Source organism: Ambystoma mexicanum, chromosome 1q, assembly GCF_040938575.1.
Source record: "Ambystoma mexicanum isolate Mex_15411 chromosome 1q, UKY_AmexF1_1, whole genome shotgun sequence".
Classification (NCBI taxonomy): Eukaryota; Metazoa; Chordata; class Amphibia; order Caudata; family Ambystomatidae; genus Ambystoma; species Ambystoma mexicanum.
The window spans coordinates 1,394,330,504-1,394,356,400 of NC_090922.1; the positions used below are offsets into that span (position 1 = coordinate 1,394,330,504).

The window sequence follows — 25,897 nt, forward strand, 5'->3', positions numbered from 1 at the left end:
CAACAATAGAATTGGGTTAAGAAGGGTATTTTGACTCTGGGTGATATTCTAGATGGGAATCGTCTTGTCATTTGAGGAAATGCAGAGAAAATCGGATTTAAGTACAAGAGAAAGAAAAGGATACATTGATTTAATCTCATTAATTTAACCTCAGGAAAAGTATGGTTAGTGATTCCTTGGGGGTTGACCTGAACTGTCGACTACTTATGGGACAGGAATGTAATGTACGTATGCAATTTGATAGCAAACATGTTGTAGCCTGAGAAAAGAGCTGTGTGGTCAGTAGATATGAATATTGACTTCACGGATAAAGACTGGAGAGATATACTATACTTGGGGTAAGTGCCAATGTGGCAGTAGACTTGAATCTACATATGATCAGGCAGAAAATAGGCCGGTTATATTGGACACTGGTTAAAATGCACAAATTGAAACTACAAATAGATGATCTATGCTGGGGTTGTGGAAGTGAAAGGGGTACACTGTTGCACCTTTTCTGGAGCTGTCAAAGAGTTCAAAGTTTCTGGAATGAAGTGATAGAGTTGAAATGATTTTAAATATAATTCTACATAGATCAGCGGAAAACATAATCTTCTACATCGGGAAAGATGTAAAAACTCTATAAAATACAACAATTGGATAGACAAGGTCATGTTTATAGCAATGAGACTACTTCTCCGGGTCTGGAAAACTAGAAAGAAGCCTTCAGTGGATGACAGGTTAGTAGATTTGCTAACTTTATTGAATTATGAAAAAATTCTCATTTAAGATAATAGAAAGAGGAAGCATACTGTTCGATATGGAACCATTCAATGCCTTATATGACGGAGTATGTATGTTGTGGATGATGAGTGGGGCGCTCCCACCCCCCCCCCCCTTTTTTTTCTACTCTTTCTACTTCTTTTCTTATCTTTGCTGGTGGTTTTGTTTAGTGTTTGTCTGTGTTAAGACCTGTGTTTGTGGCTGTGTCTTAGAAATAAACTGTGTTTATACTTAATATGTCTAGGGGGTGAATGTCTAGGGGGTGAATTCAATTGCATTGTTTAACTTATTGATACATAATTAACAAAATATTGTTGAACTGATCATTTATGCTTTTGCTAATCACCCTTGTACTATAATGAAATGTACTTGTTGACATGCTAATAAAAAGATGTTTAAAAAAAAAAATACATGATGTTAAAGGATATTTGTACCATGCACTATCACCACCGGAGTGGTCCCCTGGCACTCTGGCGGATCTGAAACGAAAAGGGGGTAAGGTTAGTCGTGTTAGTAGTACGAAGTTTGGAGAAGAGCAAGTGAGCTGTTGAAGTACTGTTGGCAGCTTGAGTTCCGTTAACACCATTTGCAGAGCATATTGGTGTGGTATTCGGTTCTGAGTCCATGTGCTGTTGTGTGGGGGTCTGTGTGGTGTGTGTTGCGGTGTGGTGAAGTGCGTACGGGTTGCTGTGCTTTTAAGAGATGTGGTTGTGTTTGGTTAGTGTGTGAGGAGTGGGGTGGTTTTTCGTATTTTTTTTTTTTGTGGGTTGGTTAGTAGCCTTGTTAGGAGAAATGCACACTCCTATTGTGCCTCCTTCATGATCTAGAGAGGTTGTCTTCCTTTCGTGATAGTGTCAGCCTGATAAGGCTGTCTCATCTCTTTCATTATGTTAAGTCAGCTACTTTGTGTTTTCATCTTTGTATTGGCCACCCCTTTTATCCTAGTTTCAGTGCTGCTCCCTAGTCCTTTTGACAGATTTCATTGCTTGATCTGAGGAGTCTCGTTGGCTTGTAGATTTTCTTTTGTAGGAATTTGGCTCCCTGTCCGGTAATTGCTCTTTGTGTTATGCACATTGTTTTGAATGTGATACGATCTTTGATTTGAAGCCAATGTAGTAATTTTAACGCCGGAGTGATGTGGTCTCTTCTGGATAGTTTGAGGAGGAGTTTGGATGCGTTGTAATTTCTTCAGGAGGCGTTCCGGCATCCCGAGGTAGAGGCTGTTTGCGTAGTCTATTCTTGACATGATGAGAGCGACGATTGTCAGTGTTTTGTGGGTGAAGGAGAGGAAAGGTAGGATTCTTCTTGAGTGAAGGAAGAAGTATCATTTCTTAATTATCGCGTTTACCTTGTGTTCTAAGGTTAGAGCGTTGTCCATTAGGACTCCCAGGTTTTTTTACTACCTTAGATGGTGTGGGCACGGTTCCCATTTCCGTCGTCTAGGGAATTTAGGTAGTGTTCTCTTGGCTTTTTGATATAATTATGATTTCTGTCTTTCCTGGGTTGATTTTTAAGTTGTCGGCATTCATCCGGTCATAGATTTCTTTTAGACATTCTACTAGAGTTGAGCAATCTGCTTGTATCTTCGATTTTGTGGATGATTTGAGTGTCGGCTCTGTAGTTGTAGCATCTAATGTTGCATTTTTTTAAAATCCTGATTAATGGAGTCTGGTAGATGTTGAAGTATAGTGACGATAGTGAGGATCCTTGTGGTACTCCAGTCGTTAACTTGTGGAGTAGATTTGAAGAATTTTATCCATATGTTTTCTTTTCTGTCTGCTAGGAATGATTTAATCCAGAGTAGTGCCATGTCCGTTATCCCTATATCTTCTAATCTTTTGATTAGGGTGTCATGGCTTACTGTGTCGAAAGCTGCAGAATCAGAGCTGAGGTTGTGTTGGAGTCTGTGTTTGTTTTTAGATCGGCCAAGATGGATAGTGGTGCCGATTCTGGTCCTCTTGCCGGTCTGAAGTCGACTTGTGCTTGGTCTAGCAACTGGTATTTTTCTACATGTTCTTGGGTTAGTTTGCATATGCATGTTTCTTGGAGTTTTGCCGGGTAGGGAACGTTTCAAATTGGTCTGTAGTTGGAGAGGTCTTCCACATCGCCCCCTGTGTTTTTTAGAAGTGGTTTAATGTATGTGGATTTGAAGGATCATGGTACAGTCCCGGTTGAGCGACAGATTCAAGAGATTTCTGTAATATTCTGATGGCATTCCTTGTGCGAGGATTGATTTGTAGATGTCGGGGGCTGGGGGGGACGATCCATGGGTGATCCTGCTTTCTTGCGGTGTTTTACCAGCTTGACGAATGTCTCTACTGATATTTCTGGGAAGTTTTGGAGTTTGTGCTGTGGCTCCTCATTAGGTCGGACTGGTTGAGTATTAGGTTTGGTTGGTCTGTTCTTGTATGATTTGTCAGATGCACACAATCTGGTGTTCCTCTCCCTGGCACTTCGGTTCCAGCAGCAGCTGCAGTGGAAATAAAACCAGCTTTGAGAGGATGTCCAGACGGGCTTACTCTAGAGTTGATTGGTCCCACAAACTCACAGGGAGAAGTCGTCCTTGCAGGGCTTCACTAGTCAAGGCGAATTCAGAGCTTCAGCGCAGCAGCAGGGCTTCACCGGGCAAACCGACGGTCCAGGAGTTGCAGCAGGCGTCTCTTCCAAGTTGTTCTTTGGATTCCTACGTCCTGTGGTCGACTCTGCCTTCCAAGCCAAAAAGCCTTGCCTTTTATGCAGGTTTCTCCCATTCATTCCAGCCTAGCTGTCAATCACACAGCAGGGTGGCTGTCCTTGCTGGACAGCCAGCCGGCCAATCATCTTTTGGGTGCATTCCTGTAGCCAAGGGGATCAAGCAAAGGGAGTTGTGGGCACCTCCTCACTTCCTGCCCCTGCCGGACATACTGGAGCCAGAGGTGGGCTTCACTCGTGAATCTCGCCAAAGACAAAACGTACAAAGGGACCAAACCTGGTTTGGCGCGCAGAGTAAATCTCAAGAAGGACCTTCCAGACAAGAAATGGCAAAAAAAGACCAGGGCCAAACGCAGCCCGCAGTAAAAACACACAATGGTAGTAAAAAGTAAACCACTGTCACCGGCCATTAATTGTAGAAAGGGTGACATAAAAATGCTACATGAGAAACTAGACAAAGGGGATGGATACGAAGTAACCCCTCCAGCACCCTATGGTAAGATAGTGTGTGCTGGGTCTAGAAAGTTACAAAATGTAAGTAGTCAATTTCACTTTACTGCTCTTGGAAACAGTAGTTTCACCAAGAGAAGGTATTTAAACCTTTGGGAAATCTAAGAGACTTCCCTCTGTCACTGCACTGAAGCTGCTGTGTGACACAATGTAAAGATGATGTCTATATAGTGTGTCAGATTCCAAAGTCAAAAGAAACACAGCAGAAAGAGTTGGGTCTCTAAGGTAGAAAGGAATGAACACATTTCTGAGCATATTCCCTAACAGGAAGTGAGGGAGGAGTCCGAAACATCACAGGCGTTTGTAGGCATGGCTGGCCGAAACCAGTTTGAACTGGGCGTGTGGCTGTCCTAGAGGACGACTTGCCCCCCCTGCCTCACCCCCTCACCCCACTGTGTGATTGAAAGCTTAGTGCTGTGAATGAATGGGATTCCATATGAAAGGCAAGGGTTTTGTGACTACACTCGACCACTTAAACATCAAATCCGAAGAAGATGACACAGAGAAGCCAGCAGCAACTTCCTGGATAGGGAAAGTCGTGCAGCTGTGCTGACCCGGTTATCCCACCATTGCCCGGGAAGCTTCGCCAAGGACGACTTTCTCCCATTGGCTAGTGGGACCAACTAGCCTCAATACCTGCTTCGTCTTGGGCCAACCCCTGAGTCGCTATGACTTTCCTGGGCTGCAATTTCCCAAAGTAACAAGTATTGGTACTGTTTTAGTATTCTTAACTGAATGAGTGTAAAAGCTCACCAATAGGGTTTACCTGTGTTTGAATAACACTGTGTCATTCCTTAAGTGTATCATCGAGTTATGCTTTCCCTGGTCTGCTTTACAGATCTGAAACTGTCTTTTGATTGAATTCTTCTTTTATGGCCCCTCTTACAAATATTTAGGCCTTACTCATCTTGAATAGCTGCTGCTCTTCTAAACTTCCCTGGATTGCATTAGTGCTATTCTAAAATAGATTAATAAAGTTCTTACTTATCTTAGAAACTGTATTATACACATCTTAGAAACTGTATTATACACTTCTTTAAAGGTATACTCGGTAACTGATAGTTATGTACCAATAGGTCATTTACTTACCTGGAAATACATTGTCTTTTTCTTAAGGTGTAAATGGGCTATGCTTTCCCTGGCTTGCTTAGTGCCTTCTAAAAAAGTTTTGTTGATATTTATCATTGAGTAGCTTGAGACCCCTCTAGAAAGTAGGAGTTGTTTTACAAGCTCTGAACTGAGTTTTAAAAAGTAATGTTGCAAGGTGTTCACTTGTGACAGGGTTGGTTTATTGTGTGATTTTATAACGGAATTTCACAGCATGACTGACTGGGTCAAATACCCTTGAAATACTGATTGTATTCTAAAAGTATATCTAACCTGGTCTTTTTCCCCAAGAATAGTATATTACTATCCTGAATGTATAACATTAAGTTTGACTTACCTTGACTTGCTTCTGGCTCCTCCTAAATAAGGTTATATCTTGGTATGTATACCATAAGTATTGAGTTGGTTTTGATTGTGTTTATATGATGTTATAGTACTTACCCAAGATTTATCTTCGCCTACTTGTATCTAAATAAAGCCTTTATTTTTTTACAGTACATAGTGTTTCAGTGTTTCTTTGAACCATATGTATACTATTTCTTTCTACCAAGCCACAGCCCTTTCTGCCACCCAAGATCAGCCTGGCTGTTCTGTCGATGCTCTACCACATTCTTAGGTGGTACAGCCTTATACTAAGAGTGGCGCTTATTTGCTTCCTCAAATATGGTTTTTATGAAGTCTTGGTAGGACTTTAGAAAAATTGTCCTAACGACTATATGTAGCGCAACTGAAACTGATTTAATATGTAAAGAATTTTGTTCAGAAGGTTACTTTTTCAAAGCCAACTCTTTCGAAGCCAACTCTTTAACTACAGAAGTTGTAGAGGCAGCAACAAACCTACAGCAACAAACTGAGCCTTTTTGTTTCTTTTTTCTTTTTTTAATAACAAGTAGAGAATGTAAACTCCATTGTAAATCATTGAATACAATTCAAACTACCACAGACTCTAATAACCTTAATATAAAGGACGTTCATCTCTCCCTGAGCTGCTTCGATACCACAAGCATATATGGGTCTCTACAATTTTAATCAAAAACTCAAAGTTGGTCAGGCACTGCTATAAAACCCAAACTGCATTATCTATCCAGTGAACCTTCCAAAACTACCATAAGAGATGGGACAATCCCAAAACTCGAAAGGCAGAGATAGTGATCATTGAATCTGCACTACTGGGAAGAAATCCATCTTCACTTCACCAATGCTCGAAGATAACCTCGAATGATTTTTTGATGTAGTAAAGTTGGGTCTCAGGAAACTAGACACCAAAGAGTTTAAAACGGGACACTGGGACACTAAAGGCTCACCAGAGAGCATCACCAAAACCTCAGGGAATGCCAACAAGACTTTACTATAATCAAACCAAGAGACACATTTGGAAGTGCTGTAATAATGAATGGAGGTTTATGTTCAATATGCTACCAAGGATGTATCTGACAAGGACAGAAATATTCAGATCCAATCAAGGAACTGCAGGAATCCCCATTGATAAAATTGGATGCATGGTGTACTCAAGGCCTCCTCCGTTTAGATCTGGGGTCTGTAAAGTTTGCCTCACCAGATATTTTGGATGACAAATTCCATACGCTCAAACACTAGTCCATGACGGGCTCATTAGTCGGTCAAAAACATCTGCCAAGCCAAAGGTTTGTTTTTGATGTTTCCAGCACCTCCGATTTCAGGGAAGTAGCCCAAAAAATGCACAGGAAAATTATCCAGTGTGTCAAATAAGCACTGCAACTCTTTGCTAGGGAAAACAAGGTTTATTGCATGCAAAAAGTCTGGCTGCCCCTAAGAACCAAACTGACACAGAGCTCTCTGATTTTATTTCAAAGGGTTACATCTTTTGTAGGCTGATAAGACCTAATTAACAATACTAATATGATATATCATCCCTCCACCCTTATTGGCTACCATAATATAACATGCTAATGACCCCCTATTGTCCCTGGACCGATTTACCAGATCTAATCTAAGCCCATTCCCCTATAAACATGGTTTACTACATCACCATATTGGCTCCAAGACCGGAATGGGTATTTTTAAATTATTGACACATTGATAAATTGTAACAGTCACGTGATGTGCACCCCTCTGGCCCAGACACGATCAAAGTAAACAGGTGAGGCCAACTCTGCATTAATAGACAATAGGCCTTCTCATTATACCAGACGCTGTGCTGCACACAAGTTGCCTCCCCGACCTTGTACTTAATTTATTGCCATCACCTCTGCTCCTCCTCTCCCAGGTCATGGAACGTTCTAGACACCACTCCTCCTTATCTCATTCGACCCAAAGATGCCCAGTTATGAAATGACAGGCACCGTTCTTGGGTCTGAAATTCAGGGTTTTATTTGCTTTTGGTTGTGTCTACTTGTAATTCATATGGGATGACCGCTCATTGGGGAGGGCAGTAGTGCTCGAAATCTTCGCCTTGGCCATTGGCATCACAAAACCAAATTCCCTGTTCTCATGAATGTCCCCTTCAAAGGTTGCATCCCTACCAACTCGCCCCACAGCTCACATTCCTTACCCACACTATTCAGGCTCTGCAGCTAGATACAATTAGCGTTTATCTGTGCACTGTGGGTGCCTCTGACCTCGGCTTGTCTCCTGGGGAACGGAAAGGGGATTTGTTTTTGGAGCTGAGCTACACAGCCACAGCTCCACATCAAGGCCTGCATTCTATTCTGTTCAAAGTGTACCAGGCCTTAGCTACCAATAAGGCGATACTTCTGCACTGCAGACTTTGCTTTTACCACGGTACTGTTCTAACTCCATCTTTCTTCTGCTTAAACTCTTTCCGCACCTCGCTGCCTTTCATAACTTGGAATGCATCAACTAAACACTGGGCCTATGATACTGCTCTACCTACAACCTCTGCAACCCCAACAGTAGTAAATGTGTTGCTCTTTCCGTGTTCTATATGTAAGCATCTAATATCTGTTCAAATTAACTAAAAGCAATACGTGTGCCTTCTGCTGTGCAACCCTGTCTAGTCTCACAATACTTTGTGCTAATAATTTTTCCTCAATCTGAGCCTTTTTGCCTAGCTGGGACGCTCTGTGCATCCCAACACCCATAAAACTATTTGTCTCCTAAAGATTTTTAACTTGAAATTTCCTTTACTAAGACTTATAGTCAATAGGGTTTGTTCCCTTTCTGAACAGATGTCTACATTAAAAAAATTCCTACTTAGTCTAATGGAAACAATTCAAATATCCTATACTAGAGACTCTGTGCATTTCGATATAGGACATGCAATGGATATTAACCTACCATTAGCAACTAAGTCAAGGAAGTGCTGTATATATTTTTGACACGCTATTGATTCCAGTGTTCAACTTTGTGCTTCAGCTCCAGGATCTTGGAATTTGTTGTGGAACACTAGCTGAGATCACCAATCATGACTCATGTCCCATTCAAACTTAGGGTGTGGAGGGGAGATGGGGTTGCCCACTGGGGAAAGCTAGCCTCCCAGTCTGAACTGATTCCAGTCAGGAACACTGCAGAACAAAGGATGGGGGAGTTTTGGTCACCTCCCCCACTTCCTGTCCTGGCAGGAACTCTGAGAAGCTTCAGAGGCTTTCCTTAAGAAGCCTGCTGGAGACAGAGATCAAGAAATCCTCCCACACCCAGATAGGTAGAAGATGGTGACAGAAAGAACGAGTCCTCATGTTCAGGGCTTAAAAAGGTAAAACCACCCTTTTGGTTAAATTCTCCCTTGTGTCCCATACCACAGCTGTGAAGTCAGCCTGTGACAAAAGTCCACAAACGTTGTGCAGAAAGGTACACTGCCCCCAGCCTGAACAGATGCCTTTTCACAGTAACCAAAAAGTTACAGGAGAGGCGAGAAAAGGGATACAATGTCTTCCCTCAGCACTCCACATAAGGTGGGGTGTGCTGATCTTGCAAAATAAAACACAGGTAGGATGAAGGGGATCTCCCTGCCCTGGTAACTTCAAGAGTTAGTCAGGAAAATAAAGAAACAATAAAGTGGAAGCTCTAGGAGCTCCCACCAACACTGTACAGAAAGTGCTGTTTGCTGCTTTAGGAAATTGCAGTTGACAAAAACAATTGGATGAAAGCATGACTACAAACAAGTGGTCAAAAAGGTTTCCATATAGTAGCGTAAAAAGAGGAGTGAGTGGAGAAAATGGTTCCCACTCATTCAGGAGAATTAGCCAAAAATACAAGTGTCTAGCAAAACAGTGCTAGGGGAGTGGAGATTTCACACAAAGAAATCTACTCTAGCACAGTCCGACTCACCCCCCCCCCCACCCTCCTCAACTAAGGGGCAGGAGGATCTAATCTACTCCTGACTGAATCTCTTCTTCCAGCCGGTTATAATTCTGGAGAGTCCATCCGCATTCTGATGGTGTGACCCAAGTCACACCTGATCACCTGAGCCGTTTTAGATTTTCCCCCTTCATGTGCATCAGTCATCTAAGAGGTTGGTGGTCAGTCGAAATCTTGAAAGTAGATCAATACAAAATGGTCTAAACATCTTCAGTGACCACACCATTGCAAAGCATTTCGGTTCCATTGTTGCCAACCTCATTTCTCTCTTTTCCTTTCTTGCTGATGAAACAGATAGGGTGCTCCCTGCTCTTGTCGTCCATCTGACCTAAACCTGCTCCAATTTCGAAATCTGATTAATCGGTCTGTACAAGGAAAGGCTGCGAGTAGTCTGCAGCGCGCAAGACTGGAGCGTTGCATAGGGCATATTTTAGACCTTGGAAGGCCTTATGACACCCACCAGCCAGTTTCACCTTTTGGGAGAGGATTTGGTTGTCAGGGGTGCTCCTAGTGTTCAATAGTCGGCAATTAAGTTCCTATAATATCCAGTGATTCCTAAGAAGGTTCACCTGTGTTTGCCCAGTGGGGGTTTTCCAGTCCTGTACTGCTTATACATTACTAGGTAAGGGCTTTACTTCACCCGGTCCTACCTCATGTCCAAGGTAGACCGCAGAGCTCTGACCAACTTGGCACTTGCTGGCTTTGATGGTCAGATTGACCTGCTCAAGAGCCTGCAGCACCTGGCTGAGATGTAACGGATGTGCTTCCCAAGTGAGTCTGGACACTGCAATGTCATCCAAGTATGCCATGCAGAGGTTTTCAAGCCCATTTAGGACATGATTCACAAGCCTCTGGAAAGTGGCTGGCGCATTCTTTAATCAAAAATACATCTTCCTAAATTGATAGAGGCCATCTAGAGTAGAAAATATTGTCTCCTTGGCATGGTCAGTCAGAGCTATTTCCGAATAGCCTTGTCTCAGATCAAATGTGCTGAGGAATTTGGCTGAACCCAACTTGTCCACTAGCTCATCTGGTCTGGGGAAAGGATGGGTATTGGACTTGGTGACTGCATTTAAGGCCCTGTAGTCCACACCTAATCTAAGCTCCTTAGTTACTGCCTTTGGTACTAGCACCACTGGGCTAGGCAATGCACTGTTGGAATGCTCAATTACTCAAAGGTCAAGCATCTTATTGACCTCTGACTTGGTGATTTCTCACAGTATCTGACTTCTTTAACCCCTGTTGTTCACATGTATACTATCACCAGTGCCAATGTTGTGCTGGCTCTAAGGAGTCAGGCCTGGTGTAGTAGAGAACAGTCAGGCAAACTGATTGCCCATAGCCGAAGCAAAGTTGACCTATTCAAAAAAGGGCTCCAGGCTGTGTATAACTCCTCAAGCTTGACGAGACATCCAGGCTTTATTGGTTCAGTCTCTGGTCTACCAGGTCCAAAAGTAGTCTTTGCAACTACCCCTATCCCGTTCTCGTTGTTCCTGATAGCCATGCCCTGTTTTGGTTCCAGGTCTCAATCCAGCGGGGTCCAGTGACCTGATTATGTCTCTGTGCGGAAGACCAATTTTGGGGAGGGTTAATTTAATTATGACTGTCCTTGGATACTCTCCTCATAATATCAGTATTAGGGCCAGATGTTGAGGATTTTTCCATCATTGAGATTTCCACGCACAGGGCATCAAAGGCATCTTCCTCATTTTCAGCTGCAATGTTGACCAAGTCTTGTGACCTCTATGAAACCTTGGTGTCATCCGGGGATATAAGGATCCTGGCGTTGCCATCTTCTTTCTCCTCCCTGGTGCTCCGGGCCACCCCAATATCTGGTATGACCAGAGGATCATGTATGGGAGTAGCCGGTTTCACCAGTCCATGACTCGTAGTCCTGGTGCCATGGTGTTTTGGCCCAAAAGGCAATGCCACAATTGCTTCCACTACCATGGCCAGTGTCTGCTTCATTGTACCCCGGTCCTTAACCACGTTAGCACGGCATCAGGTTTTGCAGAAATGTCTTTAAGGTGGTAGTAAGCGAGCCCATCATACTTAAGTGACACATTAACACACTGCGTTGTTGTAGGTGCATTCCCAATACCAATATGAGTCTTGTCTCCCAGGGCTAAGTCTGCTGTCGATGCCTCAAAGTTGGGGCTAATCGATAGGTTACCTGGCAAGTCTTTGCTATTCACTTGTTTACGATTACAGAGGAGTCCACAATTATACTAGAGCGAGGTGAAGCTCCACCCTCCCTTGTTTCATGCTGTCCAGATGGTAGTACAGAATTCATAAAAGGGTTTGTCTCCTTATTGCACCCCTTCAACACCGGCTCATTTCGCAACCCAGTGAAAAGAAACCGTGATGCTAGTTCTGGTAGCGGTGGGAGATGCTCAGTTGGACAGTGATCTTTCTTCCATTTTTCTGTATTGGGAGCATCTTTGTGAGATTTTTGGGTCTGCACAGGACTTCACAGGCGTTTTTTCCTTTCTTTGCTGGCTCACTACGCAGGCCATTTAACTTACACACAGCAAGTATACTTTCGGTCTCGGGGAACTGCAGGTGGGAGAGCACAAGAGGAAGGGGTAACTACCTCCCGTCAAAGTTTCAAGAGCGCAGTCCTCAGAGCTTTAAGCACCTCCTTCTGCAGCAGCTGCAAAGCGAAAGCAGAGACAGACACCGATCTGTTCGTAGTACTTCCCACACGGCTTCTCTCCTTGCAAGTCACTCTGCCTCACTCTGTATATTTGCAAGTTGGTTGGTTATGTGATTTCCTTGTTGAGTGTCACTGCATAATTTACGGGGTCTACTACCCTTGTATTACTGAAAGTAATTGGAAAGTAATCTATGGTCTTACCCCAGAGAAATACTGTTGGGCCTTCTAAATAAGGTCTGTGCTTTGATCAGTGTAAAGCAGTGTTGTGGTGTTGTAATGCATTACGATTTATGATGGTACTTACCCAAGAATCTCTTGGTCTGCTTGTATATAGAATAAACCCTTTATTATTAAAATAAACGTGTTTCTTTGAACCATATGTATATTACAATTTTATCATACCGATTCTGCAGCCCTCGCTCCCTCCTAAAATAAGCCTGGCTGCTCTGTCTACGCTACCCTGAACTCTGGTGGTACAGCCTTATACTAAGAGTGGAGTCTTGTACTGTCTCAGTTAAATGGTTTTACTAAGCCCTTAGTTGGATTTCGGAAAAACTGTCCTAACGCAACTGGTGTACCTGCTGATTTTTATATGCATATCCTCACTATATTTTCTATGACTAAAGCTTACTTTTGCACTTATTTGAACATGGACAAATATATGGTCCTGTTTCAATTGTGTATTAACTTGGTATTATGTTGCATACTTCAAATGATAATGAATTAGAAATAAAATAAAAAATCATGAAACGGTGAGCACCAAATGTATTGCATTGGTTAACCGTACATAAAATGTATGCACTCTATCCAAATTGTTCTGGGGGCCCCTCCTTTTCTTGTTAATTTGAAGCTAATCTAGACTAGGAATCGGTCTGGTCGTGGGATTTAAGGTAAGGATGCTTGGCTGGACAAGTATTGCAAAACATGCAGTAGAACAAAGACCACATTTTAATCATATGGACTTGATTTATCATTTAGGTTGTTGCCAGTACAAAATAAAGGTAACCCTAAAAGAGACACCAAGCGATTGTTCTCCGATTGATAGGATGGGAAGCAAAGCATAGTGGCAACCTCTTATGACATGTCAAGAAAAGCATATGCATTGTGTTTAGGTTTTCTATATACACTTTGATGCCCTTGATCACGTCATAACTTATTGTTTCTTTTAAGATTTCAGAAAGAATAATTCCTTCGGATTCTAAGTTTAGAGAAAAACTACAGCTGATCAATGCACTCACAAGTAAACCAGAGAAGGACAAACAGTCTGAAGAATCAAAGAAAGGTAAGTTGTAGGCAGTGGATATAAGGCAGTCTTCATATAAACCATATCTCGGGAGGATAGCTCAGGGCAACGTGCTCGCCTTGGAAGCAAGATGACGAGGAGCACCACAGGTTCGATCCCCGGGTCTGTGCTTAGAAATCTCTGGTTATTAAGCGCGTTAATAAATAACCTTTCATATCAGATCTGAGGCAGTACATAAGCTCCACACTTATTATAAGGCTGCACCGCCTGATAATGTTTCGGTAGCATGGACAGAGTAGCCAGGCCTATCTTATGAGGGGGAGAGGGCTGTGGCTTGGTATAAAGAAATGTTTCCATACATATGGTGCAAAGGAAACCCTTAAACACTATGTATTGTAAAAATAAAGGGTTTATTTGAATCCAGTAGGCCCAGATCAATCTTGACAAATAAGTACTATAACCTATCATATAAACACAATTATAAAAACCAACTCGCTACTTATGAGTTACAACCCAAAGTATAACCTTTTTGAGAACCCAAGCAGTAGTCAAGGTGAGTCAAACCTACAACACGTTCAGAATGGCAGTCAACAATTCATTGGGAATAAAACAAGGTTATACAATATTTTTTTTTTATTTTTTTATACACTCAGTTATTCATGGGTAGTAGATCTTGTCAGTCATGCAGTGGCATAGGAATCACATAAACCAACCCTGTCACAAGTATATACCTTGCAACATTACTTTTTAGAACTCAGTTTAGAGCTAGTAAATCAACTTGTATACTTTCTGGAGGGGCCTTAAGCTACTCAATGACACGTATGAACACTCAGTATCTATTTTAGCATGCACTATGCAAATCAGGGAAAGCAAACCCCTATTGCACTTTAAGAAAGATGAAATGTATTTCAAGGTAATTGACCTATTGGTAAAAAAAACTATGAACTACCTAATAGCTAGTTATACTCAGTATTCCTTTATGAAGTGTAGAATACAGGTTCTAAGGTAAGTAAGAGCTTTGTGGAACTATTTTTGAATAGCACCAAAGCAATTCAGGGAAGCACAACCCAGGGTTATGAGTTTAGAAGCGCAGCAGCTGATGAAAGTGGTTAAGACCTATATAAAGAGGGGCTACAAGCAACTCATAAGTATTAACTCAAGACTGTTTAGATCCGTATAAAGATGATCAGGGGAAAGCAACACCCTATGATACACTTTAAGAATGACACAAGTTTATTCAAGGCAGGTTAACCCTATTGGTAAACGTTTACTCTTCAGTTAAGCAATGATAAAACCGTACTAACACTTATTACTTTTCAGAATAGTGGGAAAACACCAAGGTAATGTATACTCTTTAGAGGGCACAATACAACTCAAAGGTAAGTATGACTTAAGACACTTTGTAACTTCTTCTTTCACAGAGATACAGTTACCACACTAATTCTTTCAGCAAGTAAGTACTTTTACACTTGTTATACTTTTCAAGACAGACTCCTTTTCTTATTCAGTCCTTCCCTAGTCTATTGCACGAGTTCTCTCGGAGGCATAAGAGAAAGCCTTGTGGTCTATGTGCCAGCTGTAGACAGGTTGAGATGGCGTTCAGTTGCTGAGTTCCAGAGGACATATTCACTTTCAGAGTTAGTTAAGTGTTCATGGACTTCAGACGTCCCCCTTTATACGTGCCAGTATTAGGCCTGGGCAATTGGTATGGACAAACTCCCAACCACACGAATCTCACACTCCGTCTCACAGGATGCACACCAGACTTCAGTATTACCCAAGCCCACACAGTACTTTATGAGAAATGAAGATCTTCGGAGTGGATGCCTTCAGGATGCAGCAGCACATGACAAGTTCCCTGGGTTTTTGGTCTGGAGACGAAAGAACTGTACACTGGATGGGAGCTTGCAGCAGAAGTCAGAGGCAGCTTCCAGCAAAGGTTACTGCATGCATTCTCACAGCTGTGTATTTGGCACCTTTTTTTTATAGCAGCCAGATGAAGAACGAATCTCGCTGGTCTGATTCTCTTGTCTCTTGGTCCTGCACTCTGGTGAGGGGACTTCAGGGATTTGAATCATGTCTCTGGTGAGGCGGGTGGAGGCCACCAAAGTTTCAGACGGATTCCGACACCCGAAGACCATGCACGGCACAATGGCTTGAGGTACCAGTGTATTGTGGTATTGCAGACCAGCAAGGTTGCAGCATGTCGTGGGAGGGTGCAAAATACAGGTCTTGAGACTAGTGGATGTCACCAGCCTCTGGGTAGGAGTCGTCGCATTGGCGAACCCCAGGTCGATTGGAAGGAAGGGTTCAATCAGGCTCTCTGGTCACTGGAAATGGCTACAGACCTCTTTTCTGCATCTTCCACTTTGGTTTCAGCTCCATTGGTCGACTTGGCAGCAGCTTCCAGGTTCGGAGAATTTATCAGGAACTACAGCACAACTTCTGAAATCTCTTCCAGCAGTTTACAGAAAGGGGCGGTCTGGCTGTCCAATCGGGATAGCCAGCCCCCCACTGGGACTTGGTTCCTTTTGGGCAAGGTTAAAGACAAAGGGCTGCAGAGTTTTGGACTACTCCCTCGCTTCCTGCCTTCTGAGACAATGTGCATCTTGATGAGACACCTAGCACAATGAGATCCATGTAAAAGACTCCTACCACAGTGACCGTGTGTCTATAGCGAGGTGAAAAGCTCAAAGCACTGTGATATCGTGTGAACCTTCAGATGAAAGGCTCATAGTACGGCGAGATTATTTGAATGTAAAGGCGAATGGCTCATAGCACAGTGTGATCATGTGTACCTCAAGTTGAAGGATACATAGGGCATTGCAATCCTGTGTAGCTTCAAGTGAAAGCAACATAGCACCATGGGATGCTTTGTATTTTTATAGTAAACGGGCATAGCACAAAGATCTCGGGTATCTTGAAGAAAAGAACATACCACAGTGAGATTGTGTACCTCGAGGTGAAAGGCATATTGCGTAATGAGAACTTGGGAACCTGAAGGCGAAAGGGGCGCAGCACAGTGGGATGAGATCTTGTGTACCTCAGGGTGATTGGCATTTGGCAACCTGAGATGTCGCCCACCTTGAGGTGAAATGGTTATAGCACCGTGTGATCCTGTGCACCTCGAGGTGAATGGTGCATAGTACCGTGAGAGCCTGCGTGCCTCGAGGCGAAAGGGGCATAGCACATTGATGGCATGTGCACCTCCGACTGAAAGGCACATGGTACAGTACGAGTATGTGTAACTTGGTGAAAGGCTCCCAGTCTTTAGAACCCCAACAGTCCCCTGATGATTTTAATTGCTCAGTAATAAAACCCCTCAAACTTCAGAGGTTTACACATTCTGAACGGATCGGCTGAAAATAGTATTACGTTGCTTGGCCTGTTAACCTTCCAATACATTCAGAGTTCTTCCTCAATGCGTTTGACTAAACTTAAAGAACCCCTGGAGCTCTCGGCACAGGGCAACTTGATTGACGTATTAGATAGGTATCAATATTTTGTAGGGCACTTTTTATGTTGTGAAAAGTGCTTTTTAGCTGTAGCACGCGTTTATAATCAAATTCCCCAATTCTAGTTTTCTTAAAGCATTTTTATGTGGTTACAGAGAAACGCACATTTTCGCCCACCACCCTCGTAGTGTGCCCGGGTTTATAAAAGGCAGTATGTATGTGTATTCGAGGCTCACGCAAATGCTATTTATATATAGATGTATGGCATTGCGAAGGTGCTTCTCGAGATTCAGACCAACTTAGGAAGCTATGCATACATACATTTCATGTAGTTAGCGTCTGTGCAGGACCACTTTATTGAGCCGGAAGGATGGCATCCTTTTCTTGAACAGAGGATGTGATGCCTGGTGTGGCCGTCTAGCTCGATGCCGACCTCTACAGTGTATTTGCGGATGCGTTTGTTGCGGAGATCGCGGACAGCAGAGAGCTAATTACATCCGGGGTCAGCGCATTGAATAACCAGGCTCTGCTCTGTAGACAGGATCAGGGACGAGAGCGGACCGATCCCTCCAGACCCCAGTGTTGAAGGCGACCGCTCAAGCACTCGGACAGCGCCATGGGAAAGAGGGCATTGTTCTGTAACTAATTTATACACCAACTAGACCGGTATAAAACTATTTGCATGATACAAGTTGTCGCTTGTTCGCTCACCACACATCTGCCTCTAGTAAAGATCATGTGATGTGTGTAGTGATCTATCCGCTGAACGAAAGTGCCAAAAAGTACATCTCCCCTCAATCCTGGTTCAAAAGGGAGAAATCGGAAACATGCAGGAGTGAACGGCTGAACTGTAACAAAGGAAACTTAATTTTATAATGCTGTTGTGAACACTTTGCAAGCAGCACGCGCCTCTTCAAATGAATCACTTCCATAAACTGCTGTGCTCTTTGAAGACTGCAACTGCGCCCTGCTTTAGTGTGCTCTGCCGACTCTCCTTTTGCTGCGCGTCTACGTGATTAGAACGGCTCTAAAGCGAGCAAACATTTGACTGGACGCCATAACGCATGTTCCCTGACGGAAAGAAAATTCCACTAACTGGCTGCAAGGTAGTTGGCATGCCGTGCGCACGTGTAAATTGAGCTCAGAGGGCACAGAAAGGCAGGAATGGGTGCTGATAGCCATAGAGATTAGCATGGCTATGGCTGTGGGCAAGCAATTGGTGGGCGCATAACCGACTGTGTCCCTCCTCAAATGTCATTCCTCCCTATGTAAACACAAATCAGTAATTGAATGCAATCGTTTAGGCTTTATAGGTGTGGAAAGTGACAGACAACCAATAACCCATACTAAAAAGTGACAGTTTTTCAATCCGGTTTACCACATTGAATGGGTGCTAGTGTGTGTTTTAAGGAGGGTGGTAGCACACTTTATTTTACCTGAATGACTTCCAAATTTCATTTCCATAAAATCTGTTTATGAAAATTGCATTTCAGAGATGGTTTACTTGTGTGCATCTTTTTTTAAAAAAATTGCCAAGTGTTACATGTATTTAGCCTTACTGCGCCGACACAAAATAATATTGCACACTGCTACAATTGCAGCTTCATTATGGTCTGAGACAGCCTGACACGTGTTTCGAGCAGTCTTTGCTCTTCATCTGAGGCTTAAGGCTGTTTAACAGGTGCCTTTGCTTTCGGAAAGTATTTCTCCTTAAATCAATTGCATCGCTGTTGCGGCATAATCTTGAAATAAGAGTCGGGCCTGGTGGTCTGCTGCCGAGGAGCATGTAAGAGTATTTAAGGAGAAATACTTTCCGAAAGCAAAAGCTTGTTAAACAACCTTAAGCCTCAGATGAAGAGCAAGGACTGCTCCTGACACGTGTCTGGCTGTCTCAGACCATAATAAATATGCAATTGTAGCAGTGTGCAATATTATTTTGTGTGGCGCAGCAAGACTGGAACTTTTCATGTGCTTTGATATTACGGTGGTATACCTGGGCAAGGTACCCACAAATCCCAGTTCACTGCAGCCCTCCGTCCACCTATTGTACGGTGCAAGCGCGTTGTTCTACCTTTGCCCCCACTTTTTTCCAGTTTACATGTATTTAGTGTTCCTCCTTAAAGCGATTGTTTTAAAAACTATATTTATTTATGGAAAAGGAATCCACTCTGTTTCAGTTGCTTGATGTACAGAATCACTGTGCAGCTACTTTGTATTTGTGATGAAGCAATACCAAAATTATCTGTACTTGGATTACCCAAGATGTGGCCAATTTGGCTTTCCCAAGTTATTCAGCCCTCTACGACTTAATAAAAGTAGGACAGCAAATAGATGTGCTGCTGGGTTTATGCAATGAATGTATTTCTGCATAATCGTGCAGTCTTGTGTATTATTGAATACTCGACTGAATTGTGGTTATTTTACAGTTGCAAAGATTCTGGCCACTACATCCAGGCCAACGTCCTTTCCAAGGTTTTCACCTCGATCCCTTGCCCAACGTGGAACTGAAAGGAGCAAGCTTTCATTGCCAGGAATCACCAGTCTTCAAGGTACACTTAACCTATTCATTCATTTACCCCTCCCCCTTCTCTAATCCAGTTTGTGGGCTAGTAAGTTTGTTTTGGAATTCATGGCAAGGAATCCCTTTGTAAAGTTTATTGGTGATCCTATTTATTTACCAAACATCTATAGTGTACATTTGATCAACTCGTTACAGAACAGATGGCACAAATCAATAGAAAGGCCATTAAAGTAATATGTAGATTGTGCTTATTAGATTTTGCCTAGTTACTCTTTGACACACTTTTTTTAATGTCCTTCCTGAATGGAAGAGTGTGTGCTTTGCTGATTGTGGCTGGGCCACCGGTTCCACGCAGCTGGTGCAGAACATGAGGGCAACAAGAAATACTGTTCTCCAGCATGGGGTCTTGCATGGATTCACATGCTCATGAATATTCCCCGTCGTCAGGCTGGGAATCCTCGGTAAAGAAAAAATCAGTATCAGTTTCGTTTCTGATCTGTCTTTCTTAGTAGTAACCAATCACCGGTCTCTGGGTCATACTGCCCACAGCCAATGACTGCCCTCTCCCTAAGCCCCGCCCCTGGCAGCCATCCTCAGATTTTTACCGCACACTCAAGTGTTGGGAGTCCTCGTGCTATAGCTCTCGAGCTTTACTACGTTTTGCACTTTTTCAAAGAGATTTCTCATTTTTCGGTTAAATCAAGCCTCAAGCTCCACCGTTTCTACTTCCGATCAACGGGGACCCTTTTCGGATTTATCTACGCCCCTCAAGGGTGAAGTTTTTGTCGAGTTATGCTTCTTGGAGGATTCCAGAAGTTTCTGAGGCCTACCTCGTGGATGAGAATAACATGGCCCAGGAGAAGGGAAGCTCGACTCCCGGCAAACTGTTCAGGATCTGCCCTGGTTGCAACCTACAAAATATGTTCAAGGAGGATGAGCATTCGAAATGCCTTTACTGCCTCCACAAGGACAAAACGCATGTGGAGAAGGACTATGCGTTTTGCTTTAACATGTCGGATCGGACGATGAGGGATCGCCAGACCCGTCTCTCCAACTGGCTGGAAGGCAAGAGCCCAGCAGGTGAGAAGAGGAAGAAGTCCGAGCGGTTTTCTAAGTCCTGAGAGGGCGCCCCGTGACTGGGGCCCAACAGAAGGCAAAGCACTGTGAGTCCGCGGGCACTGGGAGCGCCGAACTGTCTGGCTCCTCGGCTGCCAGGCAGGGCGCACCTTCACCGCCATCAACCATGAGCCAACGCTCTGGCTCGGGAAGAGAAAATCTGAGAACCCGGCTAAGCTTCTGGAGACGGCCCGGTCGATCTCGGAGAAACTGGCCGAGGGGGAGCGAGGCGGTGACCCTCCCCCTAAGGTGAAGGCCTCAGACGCGCCCAAGATGGTGAAGGCCTTGATTCACCCGGCTAAGGCCTCTATCGAGGGAGTCGCTGTGGCCCTGGCGAAGCCTGCGGAGGCTATCCCAGTGGAGGCGACCTCGGTGCCCAGAGTTTCCCTGCCTCCGCGGAGGGAATCCTCTTTTAGACCCCCTGTGGAAAAAGAGGGTGGGGCGGTGGCCGTCACAGACACGGACACAACCTCCGAGGAGGAACTGACTGAGAATTTGAAAGAGGCCCAGCCCCACGGGAGGAATCCCGAGGAGGTGGCAACGACGACGAGGTTCCCGTGGAGGAACAACGTCACGCCTGTCGCAACCCGAGCCTCAGGACAACTCGGCGGCCATTTTGACAGCAATCCAAGCCTTATGCACGGAGAGAAGGACGAGACTGCCCCTACCCCCATGGGACGACCCAGCTGTACCGGGTCCATCGGGAAGCCTTCCAAACAAGAGAATTTATCCAGTGCCCCTTCAGCCCTCACGGCCTTCTCAGCCTTTGGCGCCTTCCACGATCCCGAGGGACGACACGGGAACGGACATGGACTTGGCCACGATGGGGACTGATGGCGGTGACGACGGGACTGGCCTCCCGTCTGATTCCTCGGGCGTCCCCGCCCGATGAGATTGGCTCCTTCACGCCATGATTGCCAGGGCATCCGAGCTTTTTCAATTCTGCCCTGAGGAGAAGGAAGGCTTCCTCTACCAACGGTGCAAGGCCAAAAGGAAGACGGTCATCGCGGTGCTGTTGCTGGATGACATCTGGCACGAGGGACTTGCCCTCCTCAAGAACCCGTCCACGACACCTGCCAAGAGGGACCGGTACGAGAAGTAGTACGGGGTCCCTGACACCGCCCTGTTGTGCCTTAGGGCGCAGCCGACCCCGGACGTCTCGACGGTGGCCAAGGAGAAAGCTTGGGGGGCATCAGCTTCATCCTCCACTTCCCCACCGGACGCCGTGGGACGACGAGTCATCTCGTCGGCGGCAACGACGATTAAGGCGGCCAACGCCCTAGCGATTGTGGCACGCTAGGACAGGGAATTGTGTTTCAAGATCGCCCCCCCCCCCTGTTGGATTTCCTCCCGGACGACAAGAGGGCAGAGGCCCTGGTGATCCTACGGGAGGGTGAAGTGGCGTTGGACCACGCCATAACTGTGGCCACGGACATTGGCGACACTGGTTTTTCGCCAGTTGGGCAACAGCGTTTGCCTTTGACGGCGGGGGTGGCTCAAGGCGACGGATTTCTGCCAGGACGTGCAAGCCAAGGTTTTGGACATGCCCTTCGACGGGAACAATCTGTTTGGAAAGACTGTGGATGAGTCGCTGCAGGCCATCAAGACAGACAGACGGCGCTGGCCTTGGGAGTTCTGCAGCGGCTGCCCTTTCGGAACTCCGGAGGCAAGCAAGGTGCCTCCAAAGGATTCGGCGGTGGCTCCTCAACCTACCGTCAGGCGGCCTGCTCCTCGTCACAAGAAGCCTACAGCGGACGAGGCAAGTCTGGTGGATCTCGCTGTCGTCGCCAGGGAGGCCAGGGCGGCAAGGCTGCTTCTAAGCAAGACTGAACCGGCTTTCGCGTCGGGCCCCCAACGAAGCACCCCGGTGGGAGGCCGGCTGACGAGGTTCATCAGCGTGTGGAAGTCAATCTCCACTGACCTTTGGGTGCTGGATGCCCTGGCCCACGGGCACACTCTGGAATTTCTAAAGTGCTTCCGAATTCCTCCCGTGGCCAGGAAGGAAAACCACGTCCCTCAACTACTGTCAGAGGTAAGTGTCGATGCTCAAAGGAGCCATCGAGCTTGTCCCAAAGAGGCTCCGGAGTATACTCCAGATACTTCCTCATCAGAAAGAAGACAGGAGGTTGGCATCCCATCCTGGACTTGCGTCGGCTAAACAAATACATCAAGGCACAGAAGTTCCGGATGGTCACCCTCCGGCACGTGCTGGGCCAGCTGGACGAAGGCGACTTCCTATCGTCATTGGATATGGAGGATGCGTACTTTCAGCGCCCCATCCTAAAAGGACACCGAAAGTTTCTCAGGTTCGTAGTCCAAGGGCGGCACTACCAGTTCAAGGCCCTCCCATTTGGATTGAAGTCGGAGCCCAGGGTGTTCACCAAGTGCTTAGTACCAGTGGCGGCGCGGCTGCGCCTGCATGGGATCCACGTCTACCCCTACCTGGACAACTGGCTCATCCGAGCAGGGACAAGGGAACTCGCCGTAGAACACACAGCAAAGACAGTCCAGCTGCTCGCGGACCTGGGATTCTCCATCAACTTCCCCTAATCCCACCTGGTCCCGTGGCAGGTCGTGCTGTTTCTGGGAACCAAGCTCGCTACAGTAGCGCAGTTGGCCTCGCCGTCGGAGGCACAGACTTTCAGACTCCAGCATACCAGGTGACGACGGATGCCTCCCTGGAGGGGTGGGGAGCGCACACCGGAGATCTTCACGCAAGAGGACTGTGGCTCCCGGAGCAGAGGCCGCTCCACATCAACATACTGGAGCTCCAAGCAGTGTTCTGGGCCCTCAAGTCATTCCTCCCGTCCCTCAAGGGCAAGGAGGCGAGGATCTTCACCGACAACACCACCACGATGTTCTACATCTGGAAGCAGGGAGGAACCAGATCCCCAGCCCTGCCCAAGGAAGCCCAGGATCTGTGGCACTGGGCCGTTGCCCTGGGACCGCCTGTTCCTGTATGCGCTCCCGCTGTTGTCGTTGCTGCTCAGGCTCATCAACCAACTCAAGAGGTCCCGTGCAGGATGATCCTCGTCGCACTAAGGTGGCCGAGATAGATATGGTTCCCGGACCGTCTGGACTTGTCGGCGTCCCCATCAGTCAAACTGTCGACGGACGCAGATCTTCTCCCCAGAGAAGGAGTGCCATTCTTCATCACGACCCGGAATCGCTGAACTTGCAGGCCTGGCTCCTGCAGCACTAGAGTTTGGAGGGTACGATATCCTGGCTGACTGCAGAGAGGTTCTTACAAAGGCCAGGGCGTCCTCAACTCTCAAGTGCTACGGACACAAGTGGAAGAGGTTCTCTGTCCGGTGCCGTGCACAGAAAATTAACCCTCTATGGATTACAGCCCCTAAAGTGCTACCGTACTTACTGTCGCTGGCCAAAGCTGGACTAGCTCGCGCTTCCTTCAAGATACATCTGGCAGCGATTTCCCGATACACCAGAACTGCAGGACAGTCGTCCCTGTGGTCTCATTGCCTGGTGAAGGAGTTTATGAAAGGACTGTTCCGTTCGTTCCCGCCGGTGAAGGCCCCAGCCCCGGCATGGGAGCTCAACGTGGTGCTGAGCAGGCTCATGGGCCCGCCATTCGAGCCCTTGCATTCGGCTCTGTTGAAGTTCCTGTCGTGGAAGACAGCGTTCCTTGTGGCCATCACCTCTGCACGACGCGTGGGACAGATTCAGGCCCTTTCCTGCAAGCCTCCATACTTGACTTTCCACGAGACGAGGGTGGTGCTGAGGACGCACCCCTCCTTCATGCCCAAGGTGCCATCGGACTTCCATCTCAACGAGCCCTTGGTGTTACCAGTCTTTTTCCCGTCGCCTTCGTAGTCGGCCGATAGGTCTTTGCGTTCGCTGGATGTAGCTAGAGCGCTGAAGTTCTACGTGGACCGAACAAAGAGTTTTCGGAAGACATCACAGCCGTTTGTGAACTTTGGACCTGTGAACCAAGGGAAGGCTCTCTCGAAGGCTTACATTTCCAGATGGCACTTCGGCTGCATCATGCACTGTCATCGGTTGGCAAACCGACCGTTTCCCGGCCGTCCGAGAGCCCATTCGACCAGAGCGATTGCTGCTACCACGGCGTTCTTGTCTGGGGTGCCCCCGCTGGCCATCTGCAGGGCTGCTGCGTGGAGGTCGACGAACACCTTCATGAGATTCTACTGCATCGACCGGGATTCCAGCGAGGAGTCCAGAGTCGGCCAGGCAGTGCTGCGCAACCTGTTCGCTTAAGGTGGGCCTGGTGAGGAGGTAAGAGATGCTTAATGTTGAGTTTATGTAATGCTTAATGTTGAGCCTTGCCACCTCCCGTGGTTGTGCATGTGTGTACTGCTATGTATTCTTATATTCATGAGCATGTGAATCCATGCCAGACCCCATGCTGGAGAAGGAACAAGTTACTTGCCTGTAACTGTTCTCCAGCATGTGTCTGGCATGGATTCACATGTGAACCCTCCCTCCTACCCCTCTGCGGCTCTTCACTTGGTCATACTGCCACTTTACGTGCTACCAAATCTGAGGATGGCTGCCAGGGGCGGGGCTTAGGGAGAGGGCAGTCATTGGCTGGGGGCAGTATGACCCAGAGACCAGTGATTGGTTACTACTAAGAAAGACAGATCAGAAATGAAACTGATACTGATTTTTTTTCTTTACCGAGGATTCCCAGCCTGACAACGGGGAATATTCATGAGCATGTGAAACCATGCCAGACCCATGCTGGTGAACAACAGTTACAGGTGAGTAACTTGTTCCTTCCCGCTCCCAACAATCCCCATCGCCATGCCGTCTCCCACCCACAATATGCATGCATCTGCGGTTTAAGGGAGCGTTTATTTCAGTGCACAAAGTGCAAGTTTCAACTGCTTTCTACACTTTTATTTTAAAACTAAACCATTCTGGAATGTTTTTTTTTATATTAACAATGAAACTTAATTTAAAAAAAGTAGAGGAGCATTGCTGCCCACTTCAACCACTGGCCTAGCCCTGTTTTTTCTGGGGGGAGAGGTTGGGGGGAGGGGGGGTTGTAAAATCTGGCTACAGTGTGGGTCTTGGGAAGGAGTAGTCTAGCTCGGGGGATGATTTGTCGGGGTGCTGGGTGTTGGTTTAGGAGGCTTTGTAGGTGATTTGAGCGAGGTTGAAGAGGATTCATAAGAGAAGGATCTAATTGAGTTCCGTGAGGGTCATGGAAATATATATATCACATTTTTGCTGTGAGGTCAGGTCAGCTGTGCGTCAGGCTGCTTTGTTTGGATCAAGGTGAGTGGCCACATCTCCCGTGAGGAGTGAGTTTCCTCTATCCATGTGTGAAACGACGTTCAGAGTAGTTCTGAGCTTTAGATGGGGAGGCGGGGGGGGGGGGGGTGTGTCGGGGTCCTTAGAAATGAAACCAAGAAACATGTTCAAAATAGAAGTGCACAAACTAGAACATTTATTATCTGCAACTAAATTAGTCTGGTTTCGCTTGGGTCCTCCCGTTTCTACAGCTACATTGTCTAAATGGTGGGTTGCTACACACCCAGCGGCTTTTCACATTAACAGGG

The 25,897-nt window shown here is 46.0% G+C and overlaps 1 protein-coding gene across 2 annotated transcripts in view; it reads left to right on the forward strand.

The window, feature by feature from the left end:
* The window catches only part of EFCAB14 (EF-hand calcium binding domain 14), a 306,235-nt gene that overhangs the window by 259,301 nt on the left and 21,037 nt on the right, over window positions 1-25,897 (forward strand). For both annotated transcript variants that reach the window (XM_069642256.1, XM_069642257.1), the window contains 2 exons: window positions 13,193-13,304; window positions 19,147-19,269. In XM_069642256.1, the coding sequence (XP_069498357.1) occupies window positions 13,193-13,304; window positions 19,147-19,269 (235 nt within the window). The remainder of the gene's footprint in view (window positions 1-13,192; window positions 13,305-19,146; window positions 19,270-25,897) is intronic.